At 36.4% G+C, this 16,637-nt stretch overlaps 2 protein-coding genes across 17 annotated transcripts in view; one reads left to right on the forward strand and one right to left on the reverse strand.

Annotated features, from left to right (window-relative positions):
* The window catches only part of LOC147566725 (16S rRNA processing protein RimM family), a 26,733-nt gene continuing 10,096 nt past the window's right edge, over positions 1 to 16,637 (reverse strand). Inside the window, exons 2-11 of one of the 3 annotated variants that reach the window (XM_086653235.1) lie at positions 8,104 to 8,626; positions 7,835 to 7,977; positions 7,608 to 7,742; positions 7,123 to 7,236; positions 4,658 to 4,939; positions 3,535 to 3,734; positions 2,385 to 2,643; positions 1,889 to 2,002; positions 669 to 860; positions 1 to 390 (exon numbers count right to left, since the gene is read on the reverse strand). In XM_086653235.1, coding sequence (XP_086509361.1) covers positions 46 to 390; positions 669 to 860; positions 1,889 to 2,002; positions 2,385 to 2,643; positions 3,535 to 3,734; positions 4,658 to 4,939; positions 7,123 to 7,236; positions 7,608 to 7,742; positions 7,835 to 7,977; positions 8,104 to 8,302 — 1,983 coding nt within the window. In that variant the 5' untranslated portion in view covers positions 8,303 to 8,626 and the 3' untranslated portion in view covers positions 1 to 45. Of the gene's footprint in view, positions 391 to 668; positions 861 to 1,888; positions 2,003 to 2,384; positions 2,647 to 3,534; positions 3,735 to 4,657; positions 4,940 to 7,122; positions 7,237 to 7,607; positions 7,743 to 7,834; positions 7,978 to 8,103; positions 8,627 to 16,637 lie in introns of those variants that run through there. The other 2 variants (XM_086653234.1, XM_086653236.1) reach the window with 2 other exon arrangements.
* The window catches only part of LOC147566726 (NOL1/NOP2/sun family protein), a 22,287-nt gene continuing 17,541 nt past the window's right edge, over positions 11,892 to 16,637 (forward strand). For 2 of the 14 annotated variants that reach the window (XM_086653238.1, XM_086653241.1), the window contains exons 1-4: positions 11,987 to 12,286; positions 12,775 to 12,882; positions 13,791 to 13,880; positions 13,998 to 14,119. In XM_086653238.1, the coding sequence (XP_086509364.1) occupies positions 13,809 to 13,880; positions 13,998 to 14,119 (194 nt within the window). In that variant the 5' untranslated portion in view covers positions 11,987 to 12,286; positions 12,775 to 12,882; positions 13,791 to 13,808. Of the gene's footprint in view, positions 12,287 to 12,704; positions 12,883 to 13,790; positions 13,881 to 13,997; positions 14,120 to 16,637 lie in introns of all 14 variants that reach the window. The other 12 variants (XM_086653240.1, XM_086653243.1, XM_086653242.1 and 9 more) reach the window with 12 other exon arrangements.

Genomic DNA, 16,637 nt, shown 5'->3' on the forward strand with positions numbered 1-16,637 from the left:
TTGTTAGACAGATTTCAATATAGAATACATATCATGTTACAAAAATCAGTCAACCACATCCATTATACATATCTTATCAGAAGAGCAAGCATTTAAGGCACTGGATATCGAACAATGAAACTCGTATAAGTTTGGTGTCGAAGACATATTAACGTGTTCCTCATCACCCGTCTGAACATGCTGATTTTGCTTTTGAACTTGGTAAAACTGGAGTTTACCAGTCTGTGTCATTATTTTCCTCAAAAATCTCGTGGAGAATACCATGTCGTAGTCTTCTTCGAAATCTTTATTTTTGTTATTGATTTTGATTCCAATATCTGCTCCGCGAGAACTGGTGAATCCAAGAAATAATGGATCCCCAATAACAGATCTTTGGCCTAACCTCAGTACCTGAAACAAGGAGGTGCAGTTCTGAGCAAACACTGATTCGAAAAGCAAGACTTTTGCACGAAAAGCTTTACGCAAGTAGTTAATAGATACCATTACATTACTGATGTAATTAAAAGAAAACCTAAAATAATTCTTCTCAACTCCTCTGGAAGCTCTTCGAGCAAAAGATATAAATAACAAAAATAAACTTCTAGCAAAATCTAATTCAAGAAATTGAAGCAATTAGCACAAGAGAACGGCCTATTATGTTAGAACTAAACCGCAATTTAGTTACTAACCTGAACATATTCTATACCAAGTTCAACGAGGTTTCCAAGAGAGTTGTTTGATGAGAGTAAGCTGAAAACACCTCCAGATCCAACTGGCGATTGGAGTATTTCCCATGGTGTTTCCATAAAGATCTTGTGGCTCTTTTCTTCCTCCGCCGAGTAGCTAACAACAGGCAATTTCTCTTCTTCAAGGAACAAAACCTGCGTCGATCAGTTCCTCCAAAGTTATATTATATGGAGAAAAATCTCAGTTTATTATCTTCAAAGAAATAGATATATCATATATCAACTATATTTAGTAATGAGGCTCACGATTGGGCTATCTAACATGGATAAAGAAATTTCCACATCTGTTGCTTTGTTGGATTCAGTTACTCGTCTTTAATAATATGATACATGTTCAATACTCATAGTCAATTAGATGGTTATAGTGGAAATTTTTTTATAGGTTGCATATGTACTTGCAGATAATCATGTTAAGCACACAAAATTCCACTCTAGGTTATTGTCGATTGCGGATAATTTAACAACGGTTAACCCAAAATAAGAAAAAATTATTAAGTAAAACTAGAGGACTAACGCCCAAGACAAGAACCCATATATGCATGTGGATGTTATGTTCCAGATTTGGGACTTTTCAGGTTCCCATCTCTGAGACCTCGAATTGGAGCTAGCTACTGAGCCCGGCACTGATGTTTATGTTACATAGATAACAGCTCACTTAGCAGATAGTGAGGATGAACTAAGAGCAGATCTTTGGAAGATATTTTCATCTCGCTACATAACAACAAAACATAAGCTAGAAGATAATTTTAGTCCACGTGCACAGGGCTCACCAATTTAACTTTAGACTCTCTCATGTGTCCTGTTTTGCTTAAAGAGATTACTTTTCACAACTTCTTTTTCGATTTATTCTTCACCACTGTACTTCAAAAAATACGTATGAGGAGGCTGCTATCAACATCTTTAAGGAGCTTTTGTAGAAAGAATTTTTCACAAATCGAGAGAATATGTGACTTTTGTCTCACTTGTTGGATTGTTTTTTTTTTTTTTGTTCTCTCTCAGCACCTTGATCAATCTATGATCCTTTTCTGAAAGCCGGTATTCATTTTTGCCATCTTGAGAGGCTCAATGCGAAATATGACTAGCAACCATGAACCATATGGCGGACCATTGAAAGCCGCAAGTGAAGAAATGAAAAGCATCAGAGTTTTATAAGGCATACCAACCTTTTGACTGTCAAAAGCAAAGTAGTCATGCTCCTCGAAAATCTTTTGGATATTTTGAATTTCATAAGTTGGAGACACTATAATAAGAGGTAACGCGATTCGTTCTTCTTTTGCCTGCAATAAACAAATAATCTTGAATGAAAACCATAAGCAGATAATAACAAGAAAATTACAAGCACAGCCTCCTGCAATGAAATTTCTACATCCACAAGATGCACTACTCGTAAGATAAACATAGAGATCCATCACGATTTGTTTTCTGTAATAAATGTACTCTTAGGATGAGTTACTGTTAAGACCGGATAAAAAGAAGGGAGTTTAACTCAAGGCTTTTAACTTTTAAGTGCTCTTTTGTGTAGCGGGTGAGGTCTGTTTTTATCTTCTTATGGCTTGGCTAGTCACTTCCATAAAGAAGTTGGGTGTCTCGAGTAAGATTCTACTAAATCTTTACTACTCAGAAATATGTAAACGAGTGAAGTAGAGTAAAAAATCATACCATCAAAGAGAATGTTCTCTTGAAATTAGAGAATACGGTCTGAAGATGAAGTATTCCAGATGAATTCTTAACTAACTTGTCATCTGTCACTATAACAATTGCAACTTTCCCATCAGCAATAAAGTTAACACCCTTTTCCTGCAATTGATTTAGCTCCATTTTAGTGCTAGATGGAATTGTTTCCAATTCCTTTGATGTTTTCATATAACTTTCAGGTATCTTGGTTGCATGGGCATTGATGAACTCAAACAAACTCCATCTGCTTCAAAAAGTCAAAGGATCCACAACAATGTCAGCAAGAAGTCCACAAATAGTAATACGAGACAGCAGAGACGCTATTCTTCTTTTTTCATTAGTTGTTGATCAATTATACAATGCAATTTTTTTCTGTTTGAAATATAAAGAAGAAATATTAGCTTCTTACAGTCTAAGAACTTCACAAAAATCTAGAATGGATAGTAGCTATTGTAAGAAGCTAAAACTAGATTTCCAGCTTCTCGGTACCTAAGATCAGGAGTGAATTAAGAAGTACTAACTGATCGAGACTAGATACTCAGCTTCATAAGAAAATAGTCGTAGAACAAATGCTTGCTACCAAATTTTAACTCGAGCTTTACTGTGAGTCTGTGAAATGAAACCTGGATTTTGCTTATCTAATGGAAAACCTTTAACGTGTGGTTCTGGAAGAAATTATCGTAAATTACAAAATGACATGTGTAGTCAGCTTTACAGTGCATGTGAAAGATACATCAGAAAAATGAAATAAACACATAAAGTGACTTTGTAACTCCAAGAACATTTGTAGGTGAAGGCCACAACGGCCAACCTTGAAGCCCAACATAACGAACTCTTAAAGGCCATGAAATCTAACCTTGAAACCAATTTTACTTGGGTTTGCTCTGGTTAGCATTAAACAAGTTTTCTTGACTCCAGAGTTTTCTGTTAATAGTATTATCTCGATCGTATTTTAAAATCCACCTCTGCATGTTAAATATTTGTTTCATCTTCAATCCTCATAGTAAGTCTATGTCTATCAGGGAAAATCGTTTCACTATGTAGTATTTTTATAAATATCACTGTTCTACACCTGGAATAAAGGACTAAGCTCTCATTTTTCTTGAAAGAAATCGTACTCCAGTATCCCATTTACCTTTTAGAGGGTGAAACAGAATTCTGCATTGCTTGTTGGAACCATTTAAAGTTTATGCCCACAATCTGATCTGCTAGCAATCTTTTTTGGCTTTTATCTCCAGACCCTAACCCTTCAAAAACATGTCTCTGTTCCATTTCAGAAAGTTTCTTTTTAGCAGCTATGAGGCGTTGTGTTGCCCTCTTTCTTTCCTTCCACTCCTGCATTATTTTGAGGATCAACTAAAAGCTGAGTCACAAACATGCAACTAAGACGATTTCAGCTCAAATCATCTTTTTGCTCACTTGTTCAAAAATGTAAACGAACTTAATCATGGATGGTCATTGCAACAAAATGAGAAGAGATAAAACAGCAACCATATCAACTCATCTCCCCGAATGAAATTACAAAGACTTCTCAGTTGGATTTCATGTATTGACGTATAACTTGTTGGACATCATGTATAAACCTAAAACAGTTTCCACTCCAACGATTTCTATAATTTATATTTTTATTATCACTAGTACGTTAGCTATGGGAGTGGTCCCTACGGCTCAGCATTAGCTTAAAAATCCTAATTATTGCCCACTCTAATTTCATTTCTATTTTTGATATACATATTGTAAAAAAACTTATTTTGAATGAAACTCTCCTCAACTGGAAAACCAAAAATTCTGACTGAAGTATTTCGATTCATCTTGTAACAATACACAAAATTATGAATGTAATATATATATTGATACAACTAAAAAAATGAAACAGTTACATTTGAGTGACTAAGAAAACCTAAATAGGGCATTGGAAGCACTCAAAATTTAGAATATGCTGCCATATGTTGTATGTGTCAGTTATGTCTCACTTGCATTTACACCTGTTGCATAACAACAAGGTAGAGAACTGGAATGGCTAAATTGTGATACATAGAGGGAACCATTAAGTTTCGTCATGAGCCGACAGGAAGAGTATCTCGAGGTCAATATTTAGGTTTCCTTGACTGCTTGACATATAACTGAACAACTGCAACACTCGTCTTGTCTTCAGTTTTAAATCACGATTTTCCAGAGCCCCAGATAAAACTTAATAGTATAGTAAAGTAATCATCTAAAAGAGTATTGCAAGAAACATATAAAAAGAAGCAACTCACCGATTGTCGCCTTTCTTTCTTAGATCTCACGTCAGAGCGCAAGTTTAGTTGAAGGAGACCCCTTGGAGGGGTAATCTGCATTTCTCTTCTACTGATATCAACGTCAGGCACAATAGCTTCAACAAATGGAACCCACACAAGAGGAGCAGCAACATCTTCTCCTGCCTTCACTGTACTAGTCACATCATCTGTTTCTCTACCTGAATTAAGCATAACTTGTAAGAGATCATTTCCTCCATTGTTGAAAACTTTCACGACCTTTCCGACAGGCTCGCCTGTGTCCTAGAGGAAGAATATAATCAGTAAATCCAGCATAATATAATTTATAATCATCAGCTATAGTTATGCTCCAACAGAACTATGAAGGCGGATAGATAAGATCTGTAGTATTAGAAACAAAAAGGTTTTCCGCCGTTAAAGGAACCAAAAAGAGAACATTGAAAAAGTAATAAAAATAAGTAACAACCAACAAGCGAGAGAAAACAAACTCTGTAGTTCATTATGCACATTATCATGCCTCCTCTCTCTCACTCCATATAGATGTATATATATATACACACACACACACATATTCATTACTTATTTTTCTTAAACTTCCAATGAATATAAAGAGAAAACTAACGATTCTTTGATCTTGTGTGAATTTATAAATTATCGTGTTAGGACCATAAATACGACTCTAACTTGATGTTCTTCCTGCATAATAACAACGGTTGATCAGAGTGTAAAAAGTTTGAAGTTGAAAAGGACGATTTGATAACAAAGACAGGAAATTATCTGGATTTGTATCCCTAAAACCCTATATCTGCATATGCACCCCTTACTGGCTTTTTTTCATCTTAATATCCACCTAAGGGTATCCCTCACAGAGTCAGTTTCTTCCTTTGGGCTGTGTGTTTGAATAGAGTTCCAACCTTGGATTCTTTGAGGAAAAGAGGCTTCACCTTCCCCAACAGATGTCCTCTTTGTAAAAAGGAGGAGGAATCTGCAGCTCACCTATTCTTACATTGCGAGATAGTCTATAAGGTGTGGCACTTCTTCCTGTCTAGTTTGAATGTTGTGTGGACTGCTCCAGCTTCTATTTCGGATCAGATTATGGCTTGGTCGAACATTAAAGGCAAGAAGCAACTTATCAATCTTATTCCGAAAGCTATTATATGGGCAACGTGGAAGGCGAGAAACGAAATAGTCTTTCTAGACAAATTCAGAACAGCAGAACATATCGTTTTCTCTTCTAAGTGTCTCATCTTTCATTGGGGCAGAACTATTCCAGGGGTGAACCTTAGATCTTTTGTCGACTTAGTCGAAAATTGGGAGGCTTTTATGTTTTTTATGTAATTTTTAGCTGTTTTTTATTTCTTTTTTGCCCCTTGGGGCTCTTGTATATTCCTTTTTTCTCGTTTCTAATTCAATCAAATTATTCAAAAAAAAAATATCTACCTAACAGTTTCTTCTACTGATACTCGTAGGAGGGTCTATATTACATTAAATAAAAACACTAGCCCCTACCTAATGCCCTTTATTTTTGTTTACGTAAACATGGATTTTATATATCTGTAGTTCTATATACACTGTATAGTCTAAAGCACTAGGTAGGATGGGCGACGTAGCGAAACTCGACTATCAGCCTAAACATGGCCCCCTAAAAGTTAAATTTCACATCTTCATTGTGTGCTGGTAAGACCAATATTTTTTCAATAGATATTAAGGATATTTACTCTTTCACAATCTTTAGTTAGAAAAGAATTAGGGTATTTGATTTCTTGGTATTTGTGGAGCTAGGACTTAGGTCTTTTCAAGATATTCACTGAAGTGTTGTTTGGATCTGTTGAATTGTGTTTCAATATATTCAAAAAATTATGGCTTACTCTTCAACGCGTATTTGTCTCCGAACAAAATTTTTCTATTCTAAAACCAACTTACCTCAATCTTCAACACAATCCACAAGATATACCTTTGTATATATCAACTCTATCCTTGCACCCTTTTACTTTTAAGTACATGTTCACCCAGATTTAAAGAACCTGTCATTCCCAAACTGAATTCAACAAGTTATGTCTTCTTCGTCAGGGAGTATCAGCAAACTCCATTCTCAGAACCACTTGTACATCAGCTCGTCCCAAGAGATATTTTAGTTTGACTTTAAAGAGTGAGAAATAAGAGTCCCAGGAATTAGTTTGTATTCTTTAAGAATCTGGCAAGAGGCTCCAGGGTAATCTTGGGCAAAAAGAATTGTATCTTTTAGATCTATTTCATATCTAGATGTTGTAGTCAATTGGGAGGCTTGGATATTGTGAGAGATTCCCTGACCTAACCAATCCTCTTTTGCACATATTCTTTACTTCAATATATTCATTCTAAGTTTTCAAAAAAAAAATGTAAGTTTCCATCTCTTACTCCCTTCTGAAAGCAATGATATTTTACTTAAATACAAAGATACAAAAGAACTAGTAAGAGCTCCAGACCTTAAGAATAACCCTCATGCCAATAAGATCTGGAGTATAAAACTCGCCTTCCTCCAGTGTTGGTCTGTCTTCTTCTTCCCTTACGAGTAATACTGATCCAACGAGGTGCTTAGCCTGGGAAAGAGTGACATTTACAATATAAGAGAGCCATAAATCCAAGATCAACGGCCTATATAATAAATCAAAGTGATTTTTACCTAAACTATGCAAAAGAAAGAAAAAAGAACTTGAGCTGAAACTTGTTATTCCAGTCGTATAAAAAACCAACACCAAAATGCAAGAGATTCTGCTTTTTATGCTTGGATATTGTATTGTCCATTTAACTTCTCCTGCTTAAAGTTGAGATCACAAAAACTTATATGATCTTTTCAGGATTGTCATCGTATTCATGTTAATTGCAAAAACGTGTATCGACTTATAAGTATAAAATTTATCAGTTAGCACTAACTTAGAGTAACAAACTCCATGTTATTCCAGTAATTGACCTTGTCGATATTATCAATCCCCGCAAAACTGATGATCCAACTTCCTTGTCCAGAATGTTCTCTTCCCTCAGCAAGCTCAACCTCGCGGATAGTTTCTTTTCCTGAAACCCTTTCTTTTAACCATCTTTTCCCTGGCTAAAAATATAAACAAAAACAAGTTCATTGGGTAATCAATTTTAATGGCAAGCAAAATATAACGAAAATCAAAAAGAGAATGTGTAACTAACATTTGAAAATCGTAATTCAGCAAAATCTGTAGAGGGTTTTACTCGAAGCTCTCCTTGGATCCCATGGACATTGGATATGTACCCAATTTCAATAAACTCTAGTTCATCTTTACTAGTTTCAACAACCACCCTTTCTTCAACAACTGGAAAATATGTAAAAGAAACAAAGAGATGAAAGTAAAGAATTACAAAACCACATTCAAAATATTAGGGTAAATTAGTAAGTATGGGAGAAGTTGATATTGATTATAAGTGAATAGAAAACTTACCAGTACGACGTAAAGAAGAAAGGGAAGTGATAGGTCGGATAAAAGGAATAGAATTGAATAAGGGTAATGTTTTGGTGGAGAGATTTTGATGATAGGAACAAGGAATTGAGTATTTTTTGGAGTGAGTTTGAGAGAGTCCATCAATGTGGATGTTGATATAAAATGAAGATGGAGATGAAACCAGACACGTCAGCGGCATAATGAAGAAGAAGAAGAAGAAAACTTGAGAAGACTAGAGCATGCGTTGTTGTCGTTCACTTAACTCTGCAAAATAGGATAAGATGCCGCCGCTTTTGTCACCGGACTGAGCTAAAATCTCCTTATTTAGCCTGAGGTACAAAACTATTTAGGAGGGTGCTACTGGCACTGCTGGTTTCACTGTGGGCACGAGAGAACACGTTTGCCAAGACCCAATTAAGGTGTCGTTTGGCAAGCAGAAGTAGAAGAACTTTTACTTCTAGTACAGGTACTTTTGCTTTATTAAAGTTAAAAAATATAAAAAGTACGTTTGGCAAAATATTTACTTATAAGTAAAAAAAGTTAAAAAATTAGTTTGACAATATTATTTACTTTTCTATTTTTTATTTTTCTTTCCCGCAGAGATAATACATTTTAAGTTTACTCATACAATTTCATGATAACTATTATGGCAAAGGTGGTGGTGGTGGTAACAATGGTGGTGGTTGAGGTGTGGTGGAGGTGGAAATATGGCGGTGGTGGTGCTAATATGGTGCTAGTGGTCATGAGGATATAGTGGTGGAAATATGGCGATGGTGGTAGTGATGGAGGTATGATGGTGGTGGTATGGTGGTGGTGACAAAGGAGGTATGGTTTTGGTGGTTGAAGTGTGGCGGTGGAGATGAAAGTAAGGTGGTGGGTTTGAGGTGTTGTAGTTTTGTGGTGGTTATGGTGTGGTGGTGGAGTACAGTGGTGGTGTTTGAGATATTATGGTGGTGGTGGAAATGCGATGGTGGATGTGTGGTGGTGGTGGTGGTGGTGGACTTGTGATAGTGGAGACGTGGTGGTGGTGGTGGTGGTGGTGGAGGATTGGTGATGGTAGTGGTGGAGACATGGTGATGATGGTAGTGGTGGTGAAGGCTTAGAGATGGTGGTGGTAGAGTGTGGTGGTGGAGTGTGGTGGTGAAGACATGGTGATGGTTGTAGTGGTGGTGGAAGCTTGGTGATGATGGTGGCGGTCGTGGAGGTACAATGGTGGTATTTGAAGTGTTGTGATGGTGGCGGTGGAGATGTGGTGATGGCGGTGTGGTGGAGGTGGTGGAGGTGTGTGGTGGTAGTGGTGGTAGTGGTGCGCCAACGGTTGTGGTTGAGGTATGTGGTAGTGGTGTAAATTGTATAGTGGTGGAGCGGAGGTCGACAAAAAAAAATAGTCTAAGCAATATTTGTGTATGTGTTGGACATAAGTAACTTGACTTTGAAATCAAAAGCAAAAATTTTGAATTACAAAAGGAAGTCAAATTTTAACATATGTAAAGTCGAAGTTTTCACGTTACGAAACTAACTTTTTTACTTTTCTACTTAAATAAGCAGAAAAGCAACTTATTTTAGTGTTGCCGACGACACCTAATTTTAGCCTTCTTTTGGAAATACCTTTTCTATCTACTTTTTCTTTTTTTTTTGTTGAACCACCTTTTCTGTCTACTATAGTATCCAAGATTTTGGTTGGAAAAATCTTACCATCGCTCCTTCTTTTCACGACGGAAAATAGGTGGACTTCAATAAAAATCTTCTACTTCGTATGCTCCACCACTTGTCGACCACCACCATTGCTCACACACCATTGCCACCAGTCGAGCATCCCCACTTCTTTTAACAACCGCGGGCACCATCATCATATGTTTTTTCTCCTTTTATTTTTCTTCCTCCCACTCTCTTCCTATCAAACTCTCTTTCTGACCAAGCTTAAAGAATTCTTCTCTTCGTATAAATTTCTAATTTGTTGGAAGAATGAGAGTGATTCTCCTTCTTCGTGCGAACTATTTTCATTTTCTTACGAAGATGGGCACGATTCCCCCTTTTTTATGTGAAAGGAAAACCCTCGTCCGAAGTGTTAGGTTAATCTCACATTGTGGAAGGGACAATGTGCGTTAATAAGTGGGAGAAGTCTTACATCTTGAGCTAGCTTTTGGAGTGAGAGAGGTCCAAGACCACCCAACCTGGTATCAAAGTCCGGGTAATAACAAGTCTCACCCAATAACTATTGAAGTTAAGAGCCAATGTGTGAGCGGTAGATTGTTAGGTTAATCCCGCATTGGTTGTGGAAGGAGCAGGGAGTGCATTAAAAAGTGTGGGAGAAGCCTTACCCCTTGAGCTAGCTTTTGGGGTGAGAGAGGCCCAAAACCACCCAACATGAAGAAGATAATTCGTCCTTCTCTTCAAATGAGGGGAAAGTCTTTTATCTAAAGAAAGGATTCCAGAGCAAAGGGAACCCTTCCCTTGCAGAAAGAGAAAGTGAAATAGAAAGAGAAAAAAAAGATATATGGAAGGAGGGAGATAGAGTACAAAATGGTGGCGGTGGTTGTCGAAGATGCTGATGCCTAATGGTGGGAGGAGAAAAGGAAGAAGAAATAGATTCTTTAAGGTTGTCAATGAACCTTCTCCTGTGTGAAGAAACAAAGAGGTGGTAGGGGTTGGGGTAAAATCTTGGATGACCCAGATACAATACATTATTCTCCGAATTAAGTCGCCACCGTTAATTTATTCTACTAATTGATGTCTAGTTTGAGAACCTAAAAATAAATGATATGCTACAGACACATGGTACAAAAGACTTTTGCGAAAATCTAGTAAATCCAGGTTGTCCATATTGACTTTTTTTTTGTTGAAAGTCCATATTGACTTCACAAACCCCATGTGGAAGACTTAAAATTAAAAGTTATTAGTGGCGGTGGTCACCTCGAAAACTTTAGCTTGTAATCTGAGAAGTCAACGTGTTCAAGGAGAGATAAAAGCTTAGATCATGTATTGTGGTGGCTTATCGTGAAAAAAAAAAATCGAGCATACAAGATCCCCTGTGTCACTGCATATTCTGACGAGTAAGGCAAATTGTGGGTCTTCAATATTAACGCATTTTAAGTGAGTTGGAAAGTCTCCAACAAAATAAAACTCAGTGTCTGCTAGGTTTGGGTGTGGTGTTAAAATCAAGAACAATATCAAAAATATGTCAAGGTCTACGGTTATCACAGATGACATCAAGATCTGTGAACAACTCACCCATGAGGGTTGGTGGATGTGTTAGTTTATACATTGTTTGGAAGAGCGTCTAGAGTTTACAAATTTTCGAACTTAAGATTGGTGAGCCCTTCTGAGTGCGCCTATTGAGCCTTGAAGAACAAAATCTTGTGCCGTTTTGCATTTGCATCTAAGTGTCAAAGGCAATGACATAATCAATTATTGAGGCTCGAGTTGTGATAGGTGTAATAGTCCGATCACTATCGATAACATCCAACCCATAGTTATAGGTGCAAGTTGAAGCTTGGTAAACATCAAAGTATTTATAAGTGGCTTTGGAGAGGTTTCATTATTAAAAAAAACCATCATCCTCATCACGCTGCTTAACTTGGGCTAACATGTCAAACTAAAATATTGACTAGACGGCAAGGGTTGGATAATCATAGGTATGTTGCCTTTGATATCTTGTACATATTTCCTCATTTTTGTGCTCAAATCCGATAATTGTTTGTTCTTACTTGTTAGCATGAACTTTAAACTTTAGCAAGTCTGTCCCAATGTATTAGCTTTAGCTTTTAAACTATCTGATTATTTGGACCTGTTATTGTTTGATTTGACAGTTACCGTATTTATTACATCTTTGATGTATCAACGTCATTATAATGACTATTGTATCAAATTCCAAAAAAAAAATAGCCCCCAATTGAAAACGGGCTCATACTAGAGAGACTCCCGCCTATTTCTCTCTCTCTATCGTTCTTACTTCTCAAGAGTGGACGACCAGACTGACCAGTGTTAGGGCTTCGGCTTCAACACATCAAAGTTAGGCTCATATTTAAGACTCCTCCTCAATTCTCTTCAACTGGGTTCAGTTCCCGCCTCTCTCTCTCTCTCTCTCCGTCTTCTTCTTCAAGACCAGACGACCGTTTTTAACTTTTTAGGGCTTCAACACCTTGGTCTCTCTCCATCGTTCTCTTGAGTTATTGGAATTTAGGTGATCTCTCTTTCTCTCTCTCTGTTCTGTATTCTCTATCTTCAAGTTCAGCAAATGTTTAATCAAACCATTATTTGGCTTCAATGTTTCAGAATCAGTTTTATTTAGTTCTTTCAACATTTCAGTTTTAGTTTGAATTGGTTTGTCTTAAACTATTTGGTTTACAGCAGATGGCAGACCATCTAGTTCGATTAGGTCGAGAGCATTTAATGCGAACCTTTAAACCATTTGTATTGTAAATATGAAATGTTTCAAATGGTTAAACCAAATCAGTTAGTTTGGCTTCAACCATTTAGTTATAATAGGTGTCTGTGATTGTCAACTGCTTTTAGATGAACCATTTAGTTTGAATAGGTTCAAACCAATTTTTTTTTTTGGATATGGTGTAAATTGATGGTTTCCTGCTCCTAATTTGCAGGGTTCTCATTTTAGGTTTTGCATCTTGGTAAATCACCCTTCTTTCGCTCATGCCTTTGATGTTTTTTAAGTTCTTTTAACAGTTAAAGTTTGGCACCATATTCTGGAAGGGCTCAACAGACCCCTATTACAACTTCATCAGCTCACAACCTCCTTAAATTTAAGAGGTTTCGTGACAGGTATCTCTCTCTCTCTCTCTTTCTATTTCGTGTTTCCGTCATATCATTAAGGCCTGTTGAAAGCTTACATGGTGTGCTAGAATTTTATCTTTACGGAAACAAGGAGTCACTCCTTTAACGTGAAAATAACATGGTATGTACTCATATCTAGTTTCTTAGTGGCTTGTGAAGCTGTGAGAGGCATTATGGACCTTTCTACATCTTTATTGATCCTTTTGTTCTGCATACTTGGCTAGTCCCAAACTTTATTTCTTTGCAGTCAATACATTCACTTTTGTCTTTGGCATTGGCAAGCTTGAGTGATTGATTCCTAGGTCAGGCGCCTAAAGATATTACCATATGATATGGCCCAAGAAGTTGCTAGATAATTGCATTTGATATGTCACCAATTGTACAAGGCATTTAATGGGGATATTTATAAGTCATTACTTGTACGTGGTGTTCGATTCAGACATTTCTAATGTTACTAAATGTCGGTGGCATTTAATTGCGACATTAAATCTGCTAACATCTGTCTGGGTTGTCAATTCAATGGAAATTTTATGACATTAATGCTTTTACTGTAAATTTGATGAAACATGTTTTTGAGGCAATGTGTGACGTTTATAGACATTTGGCCAAAGAAGATAGTGATAATTTATTACCACTGTTTGAGGAGTAACCTTAAAAAATTGCATTTTGGGGGTAAAAACTAGACGTAACACACTAAAGCTTGTGAAGAGTAGCAACAATTTCATACAATTACATAAGTAGCCTTTCCCCTTCTTTGGTAAACCTTAGGAAATGAGTTAGAGGGAGTTCGTTTGTTCACCTCTTATTAGCATAAAAATTAAACACTATAATTTAGTATTCAACACTTAATAAGTGAAAGATACTTAATAAGTGAAAAAAATCAAACACCCTCTTAGTTTCCCTCCCCAGGTTATATGAAGAAAGGCAGAACTTTTCTGAAAAGCATAACACATTTTGTCACCTCTATTTGCACCCGAAGCCATAAGGTTTTGAAATCTCAGTCCTTAATCTTCTTTTCTTTTCTCATTGTTATTAGTATTGTGGAAGAACAAGATCGTTATTGTTGGTTGTTGTTTCTGTTGTGTCTGAATACCTTCACTTAGATGGAAAACCATTTGGAGCGTTACAACTACAACCCTAGCTTGAAATGGAATGATAAAGTTGAAGAGTATTTCATAAAGGCATATGGAGCTGACCATTTCTCCAGAATATCTAAAGCCCTAACGTATGTACTCATTTATATGCTTCTCTATTTCATTGTTCTTTTGCTTTTATTTTGAACAACATACAATATCTCGTTTTGAGCTTCAAAGAGAGTCCCATGGATCATCCAACTAATTGGGATTTCTTTATATTTTCTACGATGATATCATCTATCTTGTATTAATTTCAGATATATCATCTCAGTAAAATTAGTTACAGAGGTGCTTTGAAGCCACTTATTGACATGGAGAAAAATTTAAACAATTGAGCTTAAAGCAACTCCAATGTGGGCTGGCTGGGGCTCCCAAATTGAATTTGGGAGCCCCAACCCAGCCCGCAGGAGCTCCAACCCGGAAGCCTGGGAGCCCCACCCTCCCGGGACCCCAACCCCCAAAAATAACCGTTGGGAGTTCCCAACAGGGTATTTTGGGGGATCTACCCCATTTAGTTTTTTTTATTTAAAAAAAAAAAATGTAAACCTTGAATATTTTGAAATGGATTTTTTTTAAATGTAATTTTTTTAATAGAATTTCATTGATTGAAAAACTAAAAACATAACTCCCCCTAAAAGCATATAACTGAAATACAGAAAAAACAAGTAAATTAATGATAAAAGATTCGTCAGTCGTTGCGATCTTTGGTATTCCACAAGTGCTCTATAAGATCTGCCCTTAATTATGTATGAACTTTTCTGCTTCTAACTCGGCCAAGACGAGCAAACATTTCTTCGACAATATCTCCCCAGGATACATTGCTTCTAGAATACTTCCATCAAAACTGGTAGTTGCATTAGGTCTTTCATTTTCGATTATCATGTTATGCATTATAAGGCATGCCTTCATGATATTACCTAGTGTTTATACGTACCAAAGACGTGTCGGTCCTCGTATAATAACAAAACAAGCTTGCAATACACCAAAAGCTCGTTCAAACATCCCCAAAATTTTGGTAAAATTTGAAATTCAAAAACCCCCCAAAAGTCTTCCTAAAATTTGAAATTCAAATTCCCTCCAAAGTATTGGTATAATTTGAAATTTTAATTTTAAGTGCCAATAATTTTTAATGCTTGAAAATTGAAACATCAATCCCACACACGTACACCACACATGTACAAAATTTGGATTTGGGAGCCCTTGTTGGGAGCCGAAGTTGGAGTTTGAAAAAATTCAAGGGCTACCAAAATTGGGCAAGTCCAATGTCGGGCTCCCAACAGGGGCCCCCAAATCCAAATTTTGTACATGTGTGGGATTTGTGTTTCAATTTTCAACCATGAAATTATTGACTCTAAAAATTAAAATTTTGAATTCAAATTTTACCAATATTTTGGAGGGAATTAAATTTCAAATTTAAATTTTGGGGGGAGTTTGAAATTCGAATTTTTCATCTTTTGTTCATCTACAAATACAACCACTCATCCATTAAGTTTTTTTACAATTTGTTTCTATATTCTCTACATTTTGTGCATTTTCTCTCTATATTAAGTTCTCTTCAATGGATGATACATATGCGTTAGTAAATATGATCATTGAACAAGAGTTACAGGATAGGGAAGATGATGATATTTTATATAAACAGAGATTCAGGATCAACAACCGCATATCCGTCATGTTGGTTATGTTTCGGGTCATCGAATGATAAATTGTAACAAACAAATTGGTCATGAAGGACTGATGCGTGACTATTTGGTTGAGAAACCACTTTATGATGCTGATAAATTCCGAAAACGATTTCGGATGGGTCGTGAATTATTTCTACATATCCTCGATACGGTTGTTGCCCATAATCCTTATTTTGATCAAACACCATACGCATTTGGCAAAGTAGGTTTATGACCACAGCAAAAGATAACTGTGGGTATGAGAATGCTTGCTTATGGGATACCAAAGATCTTGTAGAACACTTGTGGAATACCAAAGATCATAACGACGACTGACAGATCTTTTATCGTTAATTTACTTGTATTTCAGTTTACATGCATTTTAGTTTAATATGTATTTGACTTTTCAATCATTGAAATATCTATTAAAAAAAATTACATTTAATTTATTTTTTAACATATCTAAAATTTTAAACAATTTTTTTTTTTTTAAAAAGAGAGAATGGGGTGGATCCCCAAAGGGGACCCACCCGAAATGGCCATTGGGAGTTCCAACTAGCCGTTGGGAACTCCCAACGGCTTGATTTGGGGGCTGGGAGCTCCCCAACCGCATCCCGGGTTGGAGTGCCCAAGGTTTGGGTTGGGGCTCCCAAATTCAGCCCCAACCCATGCACCTTGGACATGCTCTTATTGGCTATAAATGCATTGAGACCCCTTTTAATTCAATTTACTTTATAAAAAAAACACAAAAAAAGTTAAAAGGTAAGCACACCACTACATGATAAAACCTTAAACTTTCTTCTCATCTTACTTAAAAAAGTTGCCTTAGTTTTAAAGTTTACTTTCTTAGCTTACTTTGATAACACGAACTCCTTTGTCCTTTATTTTCAAAGATCTTAATACGATTATTTCGAGTATAACTAATTGACTACCACTACTACGT

Source organism: Eschscholzia californica, unplaced genomic scaffold, assembly GCF_041429995.1.
Source record: "Eschscholzia californica isolate CP2 unplaced genomic scaffold, dmEscCali1.0.p SCAF_1, whole genome shotgun sequence".
Taxonomy (NCBI): Eukaryota; Viridiplantae; Streptophyta; class Magnoliopsida; order Ranunculales; family Papaveraceae; genus Eschscholzia; species Eschscholzia californica.